We start from the raw sequence: 12,940 nt of genomic DNA, 5'->3' as shown, positions 1-12,940 counted from the left end.
GTGATACAAGGTCAGGCTATGATCACTATTTAATACATTAGTAGTAACTCCTAGGGCTGTCTTTTTTTATTATTATATTATGTCTTTACCATAAGTCTCATGCCACATTACACAAACACCTACTTGTGCTTGTTAATCACAGCTAATACTAAGAGAAAAGTGAATATATGCAGTATATTCATATCTAAACAGGCACCACTACCCTGCAGAGCTGTAATCCGCCATGGTTTTCTTCTCCAGTCCCCGTAAAGCATGTACCCCATCTGTACCCATACTGGAGCATCTGTGTCACTTCTTCCCAAGGAAGATGCAGACAGCCTTTGTTGCTTGACACCGGACTTACATTACATGAATGAAGGTGGAGTGCCTTCTCCTAGGCTAGGACTGAAGATTTTTGAAGGCACTAAGGCTCAATTCAGTGTTTTCCCCATTAGGACATATCTGTTTTCTAGTAACATGCTGACCATGAATGATTTAAACAAGAACTGTGTTCTTGTATTTATTTTTTTTCTTCAAGGTAGCTCAATATGGAAGCTCCATTACCAGCAAGAACCATTCAATTTGAAGGATAACGGGATATTGGAGTGCTCTCTCTCTTAGGTTTTGGCATCAGTTTTCTCCCATCAGCAATGATTAAGCACCATCATCTGCTGATCATTCTCTATTGTGTATAACAGGTGTTCTTGATAACCTCAGAATTTCACAGAAGATAGGGATCTTGGTTTCAAAGACAGCGACAAATACTAACTGATATGTTGCTTCCAGTGTATCAATAAAAATGTCAAGACCTGAACAATCTAAGGATACAAGCAGACCCTCATCTAGAATGATGGCCGTCACAGAAAAAAATGAAGGTACTGCATGTTCCATGTGACCACAATATTCTACCCTACGTTAGCAGCAATCACCAGTGAAAATGGTGAGAACGTTGCCTCTGGCCCCAAGCAGCACTCCCAAAAAAATATGATAGTTATTGCTAGAATTCATCAGAAACACATGGAACAAACCATTTAAGACTCAGCAGCAGGGGATTCATGTGCAAACTGTTTTAAGGGAATGAGGCAACGAGAAAGAACTTTGGAACTCAAACATGGAAACAATAGCACTACCAAGGACAGTATCTCCCAGTAAAGTTGTAGGAAAGAAGTTTTTGATGCTGAATTGTACAAACTGCAGCGTCAATACAAACCAGACTTTTTTTATACAGTTCAAAATTGCTTTTTCCCAATATTCAGTGGTCTTACAACCTTACAAGTCATCTTTTCAGTCTGATTTATTGTTTATATGTAAAAGTGACACTTCAAAGCATTTTATCTTTTTATAATCCAGCACTTATACATTCCCAAAACAATGCAAGGCTTCAGCGTTTTTAAAACTGCTGCCCTTTAAAATCAAAACTACAATTTCTACTGAATTAAATTTTCTGCTACAAAAACTGTTCTTTATTTAGCATAATGTAGCCAGAACAAACTTCTGCTGACTCTTAGAATCAGGCCCATGCTACATATAACTACCAGAAGAAGAACCTGGAGCCAGTATTCTTCTGACATGTCTAACAATAAATCCTTATCCAAGAACAGTAAAAGGTCACAAGACGTAGGAGAGATGTATGATGTTTAAAAACATATTTTTGGAAATTCACATTAGTTTCATATGTTAGGTAGTAATTTTGAATATTAAACAAACCACATAACTAGCAATTTATGGCAATGCTAAATCCTAATGTAAATATTCATCTTTTGGCTTTACTTGCATACTCCAGAAATGGGACATATCTTTCTGCTTCCCCACCTCTATTACAACTAACTTGGAATAAAGATTGAAAATCTGTTCATAATAACAGAGCTTAGAAACTTTTCAACCCATTATGCATAAATTCCATTTTACACAATGTTTCATCTTTCAAAATTTTTAGCCAATTTGCAGCAAAAATAGATTTTTTTAAACTCCTATATATAAAGTTGTCTGAGCTACAGTAGAGTTTATATATGTTTGATACCTAATGATACAAAGATAGTTGTAAAGTTGTAAAGATACAAAGTTGTAAAGATACAACTAAAACATGCAGTTAAATCATAATAGGGAAGGGAGAACAAAGGCAGTAAGTACAGCATGCAGGTAATAGAAAAAGATAAGTAGAAAGAAGCCAGTCAGTTTAGTGAGCAAAAGAACATTTTTGGGTTTTTGTTTTATTTATTTTTTTAATTGCTTTCAAACACTTGGATTCACCCAGTTAAAAAATAAGTGACCTCCATAACCTTGAGGCTACTAGATTTACTATCCCATCTCCCTCTTTCTGTTACACTCTCTTGCTGCATCATAAATTGTACAATTCCCATAGGAACAGGTTTGATGCTATGGATTACGTAAGGATAATGAAGGGCCACGGTAATGGTGCCAGAGTGATTCTAAACTTGTCCAATGGAAGTCATACATCTGTCTGTGTAGAACTCTCAGACCATAGAATCATAGAATCATAGAATATCCCAAGTTGGAAGGGACCCATAAGGATCATCAAGTCCGATTCATGGCACCACACAGGTCTGCCCAAAAGTTTAGACCATGTGACCAAGTGCACAGTCCAATTGCTTCTTAAACCCAGACATGCTTGGTGCAGTGACTACGTCCCTGGGGAGCCTGTTCCAGTGCGCAACAACCCACTCGGTGAAGAACCTCTTCCTGATGTCCAGCCTAAACATCCCCTGCCTCAGCTTAACACCGTTCCCGCAAGTCCTATTGATATTGTATAGACTCAGTTTAGGATAGAATAAATCTTGTGGTTAAAAATTAATGAGAACAAAATAGATGACATCTTGTTATCTGTCAACCTTTTGTTATGTTGACGCATCTTGTTAATTGAAACATCCCATTATCTGTCAACCCTCAGTCAGGCTGAGACTTGAGATAACTTGAGTCAACCTTCTGTTATGTCTTGTTAACTGAGACATCCCGTTATCTGCCAACCCTCATCTAGGCTGAAATCCAACTCAGCTTGGAAAAAAACTGATTCATCCTATCTGGCATTTTCTAAGCAAAAGGTGAAAAGTGCATCACGAGGAAGACCTATGGTCTTCCTCCCAGAGACCACTGCCCATGTCCCAAAGACCCCGGCCCACAATTCTTGGAAGGCTTTGCGCAAGCGCAAGGACTGATAAGCTAATTAGCATACGAAGCAAGAGTAGGCGGGTTTGGGTAATGAATATGTATAGGCGTTAATAGAATATTCATCATTTTGCTGTATAAATATGAGATGGTTTGTTGCTTCAGATATGCACAGAATCACAGAATCACAGAATTTCTAGGTTGGAAGAGACCTCAAGATCATCAAGTCCAACCTCTAACCTAACACAAACATTCCCCACTAAACCATATCCCTAAGCTAGGTGGAAAGATCCCCCATGCATCCAGCGCTGCAATAAAGAATACACCACTTAAGGAAATTTTGGCTTCAATCTTTGAATCACTATCACTAGTGTTTTCAGAGAATAGGTCACCTGCCTCTCCACTCCCCCTCACAAGGAAGTTGTAGACTGTGAAGAGGTCCCCCCTCAGCCTCCTCTTCTCCAGGCTGAAAAGGCCCAGTGCCCTCAGCCGTTCCTCATATGTCTTCCCCTCTAGGCCCTTCACCATCTTTGTTGCCCTCCTCTGGACACTCTCCAACAGTTTAATGTCCTTGTACTGTGGTGCCCAGAACTGCACACAGTACTCGAGGTGAAGCTGCACCAGCGCAGAGCAGAGCAGGACAATCACCTCCCTCGACCGACTAGTGATGCTGTGCTTGATGCACCCCAGGATACGGTTGGCCCTCCTGGCTGCCAGGGCACACTGCTGGCTCATATTCAACTTGCTGTCTACCACAACCCCCAGATCCCTCTCTGCGGGGCTGCTCTCCAGCGTCTCGTCACCCAGTCTGTACATGTAGCCAGGGTTGCCCCTTACCAGGTGCAGGACCTGGCACTTGCCTTTGTTAAACTTCATGTGGTTGGTGATCGCCCAGCTCTCCAGTCCGTCCAGATCTCTCTGCAAGGCCTTTCCACCCTCATCAGAGTTCACAACTCCTCCAAGTTTGGTGTCGTCAGCAAATTTGTTCAAAACACCTTCTAGTCCTACATCCAAATCATTTGTAAGGACATTTATAAGGGCCCTAAAATGGAGCCTTGAGGGACCCCACTAGTGACCATCCGCCAGCTGGATATGGCCCACTACACTTTTTTTTTTTTTGACCACAAAGTGTATTACTAGAAACTGAAGTTACATGTAAAAACTCACCTCAAAACTCATACTATGTGCTAGGCAAAGCTTCCACAATAGGTTGGTCACTTCCTTCCCAGTGACCTCCTTCTTGGTTTGTTCCCTTTCACAGAGCATGCTGGTCATATATAGATCCTTGGAGCCCACTGGAAAGACATAAGAAAAAATCAGACATCTGGTTTCTGGCCATTTGCTTTGGTTAACACCAAATTTTAGGGAAATGTTACTCTCAGCATTTCTTTCTACATGTAAGAATCTCTCTAGTTTCCGTAAAGTCAAGGGATGAATATGTATGCCTGTACTCTGGTTGAATATCATAGAATGAAGGCCTAAACACAAATGTGGTGTGAAAGAAATTCAGAGAAACAAAACAAAGCAGATACATCTGAAAAAAAAAAATCCCATTTGCTATAAATATGCCTTTTACAATTACCCTGCTACTTTACAATCATTGTCCTTTCTAGTTTTATATAATCATTTACTCTGTCCCATACCCCAACCTCCCAAAATTCAATAGGAGATCTGTGTGCCAAGAATAATACATGGCTGGACTCTAAGGTTCTTCCCCAGGAGGAAGATCACGCCATCTTACATCAGTGCAAATACAAATAAAAAGTATTCTGGAAATTCATATATAAATATTTTTAAAGCAGAAAAAAAAAAAAAAAAAAAAAAGGTTCCTCACATTTAGAGCTCAATCTACCACTTTTAGATAGCCACTCAAAGTACAGTTACAGCAGTCTCTCCGGCTTTCAAAAAAATGGCAGCTGTCTGTAGCTCAGACTGTACAAACATCACCTTTCACATAGTTTAATACTAGAACAGAAATATCTGGAGTTCTCACAGGCAAGATGCAATCCCAAGATTCTTCTAGGAAATCATTTGGTTTTGCAAGAAATAATTTTATTCTTGATAAAGCAGAAACATCCTATTACCTTTTTTGTACAGTGTCTCTGCTTCCACTTGAAAGAGTTTCAACGAAGACTGAGTCTCTGTCTTTACCCTGCCACCTTTTCTGAGAAAATGCAACGAGGTTGGATTCAGTACACTTGGCTTCTGCCAGGACTCCATCCTTAATGCTCTGAACACATTCCAGTTTAGAAGACAGGATCTGCTGCTCCAACTGAGAAGAAAAGATACTTCAGGGAAAGTCTTGATGACCTATGTCAGGCTGCCCAATTCTTTCACTCCTGACTTCATGGAGGTTTCCAGTTCTGTGATGTAGTTAAGTCTTCTGTATAGACCTCTGATTGCCCCCAGCCTGTGTAGGTTAATGTGCTCTTTTTTTCAGTCTACACTTTTCCTTCACTGAAATGCAACTGCTACTAACTTTCAGTGTCAAATGGTCTCAATTCATTTCAGTTTGCAAAGCATTAGTGTTAAGCAGATCTTTCTGGTCAAGTAAGTCGAGAAAAAGGCTGGTAAATGATGACTAGCTAGTACAATACAAGGAACAGTTATTTTTCACCTAATTAAAGTGATACAAAATACAAACATTAACAGTATTTGCTATGAGCAGTGAAAAGTTGTAAATTTTGCTTTTAAAAAAGCTTTATTTTCCTTCTTTCTATTCCCCTCTTTCATGCTCTTCTGTCAGTTTCCACTATAAGGTTTTAATGACAGAGGTTAATACAAGCACCATAGTAATCTCTTGCATTTATTCTATAATACTCAACAATTACAGTACAAATCTGCATTAAAACCAGATTATGTTAATAGCCATTAAAAGGACAACAACAACAGTAATTGTTTCTTTGCTAAGGATTCAAATTTGGGTAGACACGCACAAACGTAATTGAGCATAAACAACTACTCAAAATGTTTTCATTTACATTACTAAAAATGTTCCTTCCCATAGAAGTACCTGACACGAATTGTAGACCTGGTCCTTAGACTTTCCAAAGAAATTAAAAGGACCTGTGGAAGAACCAATGCCATTTCCCAGCACTTACTGACATACAAGGAAGAGCAACAGACTGCACAGAAGTAAAACCAGAATATCGATGAGAGCAGAGGTTTAAGTCCCTTGTTTTGACAAGAACAGAACCCTTTCGCTGATACCTGGTTGGGCATATTCCCAGCACATCCATCTGGTAAAATGTAAAGTGTGAAATCACACATGCATGCTACAATACTAGGAAGTATTATGGCCTATTACAATAATTTTAAGTCATTGCTTTGTTGTAATGAAAGAGGAGAGACATAAATTCTACCTTGCAGGACACTTGGTTTGATACAAAAGCCACAGAAAGCCCAATCATTTTAAAGATCTTAGACAGGTTTTATTAAAGCCAGGGTTTGTTGGTGTGTTTAACTTCAGTGCATTATTTTTAATCAGATCATTTACAGACATATGCTTTTTCATTCCAGATTCTCTGTATTTGCAGAGAAGCGTTAACTAAGAAGAGTATTTTTACTCTACTCAAAGAAATCGAATTGAATATGACCCACGCCTTATAAAGGAACATTTATTTAAACAATGCTATGTAGCAATAGCATGAGAACAAGTGCACACTGTGCTCAGGTAACAATGTGTTGGCTTCCTAACCCCAACAAGAATGCAAATTGCAGATAATTTCATAACTCTAACTTCTAAAACAAATCAGACAAGCACCATGGGCTGCTAGCCTGTCATCAAGCCGTAAAAATTTGTAGTCTTTAACAAGGAGATAGATATAATAGGCACAAATAACAGTCAACCTAGAGCATGACTCTACCAGGTCTCACCTCTTCAACGACTGCATGAATGCATGTACTCTTAAAAATTTGTCTTCTGCTGTGATACGCACAAAACCATGATTAAGTGCTTTCCAGTCAACCCTTTGTTTTTATCTTCCTGCTCTGCTAGGTGTACATACTTGGGCTTTATCACGGTGTTATCCCCCAGTCCTTGTTGTCTGACTCAGTAACTTTGCTATCCCAGGCTGAGAGTACAGAAGTTTCCACTTTTGGAAGTGACTGTGTTTGAACACTGATTTTCAGTCCTAACACAATGTAATCTAATAATCTATTTTCCCTCTCAATAGGGAAAGATAAGCCATCTAAAGGAAGAATTCTGCAGTATTCCAATGGTCAGCTCCCAAACAGGGAGATACACGGTTCTTCTGCACATTAACATTGGAACTAACCATTCATTTCAAGCCAACTCATAAAGACAGTGCAAGAGGAAAACATTGTCCAGGTGTTAGTGCATTGAAAAAGTCTTTCCAGAAGAAAAGACTGTACATGGGATAAGGGTTTCTATACTCCTAGGCAAATGAGGTTGCTTTTGTTACTATTTGTGGAAATTACACGCGTGTTCAGAGGACAAGCTATACCACTGTTATTCACAATAGGCTGAGGGAAATGCTAATAAGGTTCCCTGGTCTGAATAATTATTTTCAATAGCCAGACTTCACTGAATGCTTTCTTTGCTACCTCTTTTTTCACTTCTCTGCAAAGAATAAAACAAATATCTTTATGGAAGAATGTGTGCCTGTATAAATGATTGGAACTCCAATACCACTACTCTTATTTTGGAACACAGAGCTCTTCTTGATGAACATAAAAAGCAATACATTTACTCCAAACTTGCTCTTTTTGACACTCTGAATTGAGTCAATTATCTCACTTGTCAGTGTTGTTTAAAGGCTGAGAATCCAAGCAGCAGGACAAAGAGAAGATTAGGAGGCTCAGACCAGACAACAGAAATTCCTTTTTTTTTTGGTAATACAAGAAGCTCTCTGGAAAAAATACTGGACCTCCACAGTTAGAAGAGGCTTCTTTTTATATAGGATTCTTCACAAGTGTCCATACCTTTGCCTGTCAGAGAGCTACACACTGACAGTATATTAAAAGTAAGCTAGTATAAGTGGAAGAAGATGGCATTAGAAGACTCGTGACATTAGAAGAATAAATGGAATTTAAATCACCTGGAAGAAGAAAAAAAAAAAGTTTTACATCACAAGAAATACAGTCCCCTACAAACCCAGAACTTCTAAAATGGAGTTCAAAACTCAAGAGTCTCTGCAAGTAACAACTGCAACTCAGAAAACTAATGAATGTTCCATACTTGCTGCTAGGCAGCAAGAGGCTTGACAGTTTGTACCCAGAATCACTTAAACTGTCTACTCATCAAATAATTTTACATAAAAAGGATGAAAAATAAGTTCAAAAAATCTTTTTGGACCATATGATCCTCATTTTACTGATGGTCTTCAGATTTATCTGCTGCTAAACCATACAGTATCAAAACAAACACAAAAACAAAACAAACAAACAAACAAAACTAAGCTAAATTAGAAGTTTTTCCACCTTAGAGTGTCCATTTCCTTCAGAGACTCTTCTCTGGATGCAAGACTTTTCTTGATCTGTACATCTTGCACCTAGGAGTAAAGATTATAGAGCAATTAATATCAATGCCATTAGGAACATGTGGACTTTGTCACATAAGGACATGTAAGTAGAAGACTATGAAGAAAAGCCTCAGTGCTGCAAACAAGACAACTGCAATAGCCACATCTTCAGGGTAAATATCTGAGACAGTTTCCAGAAATTTCTTCTACAAATAAGTTTCACTGATTATTAAGTGTATTTTGTACAGCACAGTTATACCCTTTTATTTTCAAGCCAGAAACAATCACCAATTCTAAGTTAAAGTAGGAACCTGGATAAATATAAATCCTTTCTACTTCTGTGGAGAAGCAAAATGACTACTTATGTTGGTTGATTCTTGCAACTAAACACAGTAAAGTGCTCCATATTCATTAGCCATTTCATAGTTTAATTTTACTGAATTCAGAGGAGAAAATGCATGCCTAAGTGATTTCCAATTTGGCTGGTAGTACTAAGGAAGAGCTGTTCTCGAATGATGTAACAAGAATGGTGTTCCATTGTCCCCTTTTTAAATACAGCATAGATTACAACCACTAGTGATTTTTTCCCTAATATTTTCTATTTTATAAAGACAAGCATTTAACTACAGATTCTTTTGCATGTCCTACGAGACCTCAACTAAGACAAAAAGCTAGAAGTAGCAGAGTTCAGCTACTGACATAACAAGGCAGAACTCAATGATTCAACCTGAAGACAGTAACCGAATTCTTATTTTTTTATGCAAAAACAGGGGACCACTGACCAGGTAATTTTATCCACATAGCCATATTAGGACAGAGATAACTATCCTATTCTTTGTTGGCTTCATCTATATTTTTGTATATTGCACACATATGTCAACTCCCCCACAGAACGGATGAATTAGCTCATTTGTTAACCCAAAGAACACCAAGGCAGATGAGAGTTTATTTTCCATGCTCACCTTTTTAAGAACTGTAATTCTTCAGCTTGCCTACCACAGGGCTCACCTAAAGAAGAGGTCTGTAAACTGAAAATGGTCTGTTGGTCTGTCACTGAGACAGAGATCTTCTACTGAGATCAATGGAGTGTTACAAAACTGAATTTTACACTGTACTAGGAAAGGCACCTATCCAGCACATCATACAGGTTTCTCAAGTTCTCTTTAAAAAGTTTGCTATTTTTAAATTACAGCTACAGATATGAAAGTAATTAAAAATAAAACAAATTCTTTTCAAAGGGATTAGCTTCATATCTAGTTCTGTATTTCATATCTAGTTCTGCACTTAATGTAACAAAACAATGAAATTTATGAAAACAAAACAGGCCACTTCAGAAAGAAAATGTTTTGTTTAATCTGCCTTCTAAGCTATTTAATTTGAAGTTGTGTTGCATTCAGGCAAATCTGCATCTCTAATTATGAAAAAAATATTTATTAAATGTAGCAGTAATCCCACAGAAAGACACAGTTCCATGTTAGCTCATCCCAATCACTCAGACTATGACAATACTCACTTTCAAAACCATCTGGCAGTTCCCCAATACTTCAATGATCACTGTGCTCTCCAAAGAGATGCCACTGCTTTTATAAATACTCTCCTGCAGGAACGTGTTGATGACTGCTGAATACCTGTAGCTGTATCTAGCTCTTTGGGGGAAGTATGATACACTGTGTCCTAGGAAACACAAACAAAAAACCTTTTGTCTTTTGCAGGTTTTTTTCCTCCTTTTTTAAATATATTTTTTAATCTTTTCACCACTAAAATCAGATAAGTAAGGGGCTAAATTTTCAAAATGTTCCTTTCCCACTTGGGCTTACAACTGAAAGAACCGGGTTTCTGAAAGCACCCTGCATGCAAGAAATAGATCCTATATGGAAGGTGGAGAGAATTTCCCTCTCTCTTATGCTCACAGCCTCACAATTCCCATCAAGTCAAGAATCTAATTCCAAGAGCAGAAAGAGAATGTGATGCAGTTCTGGCACGATGCTCTCTTGACACCTTTCAGAGAGCAGCAAAGCTGGACCTTCACAAACTAAAGTTTGTTTGGTTCTGACAACCTACCCTAGAAGATCCAGGCTGAGGAAAAGAAAGCATGGGAAGAGAGGGATTGTTCATGTTTGTATATGAAGACATTGTTGTGACCTTGCAACATCCATTAGCAGCACTGTCCTCTAGAGAACACGATGTCAGACACCCTGATGCGTGTTGCATAGTGTCTGTATTCCTCTAATCAGAGATTCTCTTCTAGGCCAGGTGATAACTTACCCTCACAGGAGGAAAGGATTGGAGTCATAATACCTTCAGTGCCAAAAGTTTTGGTGTCTGTGATGTGTGAGATTGGATGTGTGAGATTGTAACAAATATGATATCCCTAGAAGATATCATGGTATGGCCTTATCTAGGACCACTGAAGTGCAGAAGAGGAAAGATTCATAGAAAATACACATTCTTCCCTCAGGTGAAGAAGACAAGATCCCAGAAAACTGACCACTGTGACTCCCATAAAATAGAACTTCCTTTTCTTTGCCTCACAGTGACACTGACACACTCAAGCACTTTCAATTACAATGCCACACGGGGATGAAATAATGCTGAACGAGCCAAGGGTCTCTAAGCTGTACTGTCTGGGTAGGAAGCTAAGAGGCCAGGGTGAGATCTTGTGAGCAGAACATCCACATGTTTTCCCTCCTGCTACAATAAAAACATTATATATATATATATATATATATATATATATATATATATATATATATCTGCACATTCAAGCACCTGCTGGCAATGTAAATCAGATGCAAAAGTTATAAACTGTACTTCAGGCCATCCAACCAAACCTTTCCAGGTCAGCTCAATATCCTGTCTTCTTCTCTGTCCGTCCTTTAAAGAATAGAAGTTTTGTTCATGGTCACTGAAGGAGAAGTCTTTCTTCATGCCCATTTCAGTATGAAAGGAGCTGACACTGGGTTCTGGAAAAAAGACATTCATACATGGCTGGGTTTTGTCCTGCACTGGCTTAGTAGTTTGTTTAGCCCTAATGTTTATGAGTTTTCTCAGTTCACAGAATGTGAACTTGAGGCTGTCTGTGCATGGTAAAGTTCAGTAGGACTTCTCAGATACTTCTGTGAATGCATATCACTTGGACATAAATATCATTCTTCTAATAAATCAACGTCCCTGTTGAAGAGAAGGAAGTTTTCAAATCCCTCTTTCCTCATCACATACAAGGCCTGAATACAGTCTTGTGTTACTCACCAATACAATCAGCAGAACAGGAAGCTCCAGAACTTACATTTTCTGAGGATCCTGTAATGACAGGTAAGATTACTGAAAAGCATTGAATTTGTGTGCAGCTCAGGACAGATCTGCTGCTCTTCAATTACCACAAACCCAACATGAAATAATAAGAAGCAACATATGAACACCCTAGGGGGGCAAGCACACATCCTTACCCTGAGAGTCATAATGTTAGAGCAACTCAGAAGGATCATATCCAACAGTTTGGTGCTGAGATCCACTTTATATTTCATACAAAGGATTCTTACCCATTCCGTACCACCACCATCTGTGTAAAAGTGAAGTGTACATTTGATTTCAGCACCAAGAGCCAGGGGTCTCCTGTTCCAGACAGGAACCCTCTGTGGTGTTGTGAGCTGAACCCTTTGGAGCTCACTTGGGGGGGAAAGGGGAGGAGAGATAAGAGCAGTGGTTGTTTCAGGTAGTATATACTAGTGTTCAATCTTACACTTTTTTGTATAGATATGTATCTATTCTCTTTTGCCTTCTTTTTAGTGAAAAGATCAAAGAAAAGAGAAAAGCAATAACTAGCATATTCTGTCTTTTTTAAAAGTTCAGTTTTCCAGAAGAAAATCTTAGAAACAACCACTGAGTAGAAAAATATCATTTACTTTCAGAGTTAAAGTATGTGACCACATGAAACATCAGCATGGCTCTACCCTCTGTCCTTTTGTTGCTACCAGGCCTCAACCATTCATTGAGTTGTTCCAAACAGAAACCAAAGCCCAACACCCCCCACCCCTAAAAAAAAAAAAAAGAAAAAAAAAAAGACAGTTTTGCTACTAAGTATGCAAGGATTAGACTTTGCTTTTACCCTTTTCCATGTGTCTAAACCACACAAGCTCATAGATAAAGGGATGACATGCCTTAGTGTATTTATTGAGGTACGTATGGAAATGCAACAATACCATGGATAACCAAATAAAGAACAAAAAGGAAATTATGGCTCTTTTTTCAATGGAATTATGCCTGCATTAACTAGGGGTTCTTAATCCAATAAATACATTTCCTATACGCCAAACTTCTGCACAGCCACAGGCCTTTAACTTAGGAAAATGTCTACT

At 38.5% G+C, this 12,940-nt stretch overlaps 1 protein-coding gene across 1 annotated transcript in view; it reads right to left on the bottom strand.

Moving 5' to 3' along the window:
- The window catches only part of LOC137864973 (uncharacterized), a 97,389-nt gene extending 85,261 nt beyond the window's left edge, over positions 1-12,128 (bottom strand). Inside the window, 9 exon segments of the mRNA XM_068699630.1 lie at positions 4,270-4,397; positions 4,498-4,580; positions 5,187-5,374; positions 6,204-6,377; positions 7,669-7,684; positions 8,545-8,615; positions 10,099-10,259; positions 11,835-11,885; positions 12,125-12,128. Coding sequence (XP_068555731.1) covers positions 4,270-4,397; positions 4,498-4,580; positions 5,187-5,374; positions 6,204-6,377; positions 7,669-7,684; positions 8,545-8,615; positions 10,099-10,259; positions 11,835-11,885; positions 12,125-12,128 — 876 coding nt within the window.
- Between the last annotated feature and the right edge of the window lie 812 nt (positions 12,129-12,940).

This window comes from Anas acuta, chromosome 15 (assembly GCF_963932015.1).
Source record: "Anas acuta chromosome 15, bAnaAcu1.1, whole genome shotgun sequence".
Taxonomy (NCBI): Eukaryota; Metazoa; Chordata; class Aves; order Anseriformes; family Anatidae; genus Anas; species Anas acuta.
Note: the sequence above shows the minus strand (reverse complement) of the source record. Positions and strands in the feature narration are given on the sequence as shown.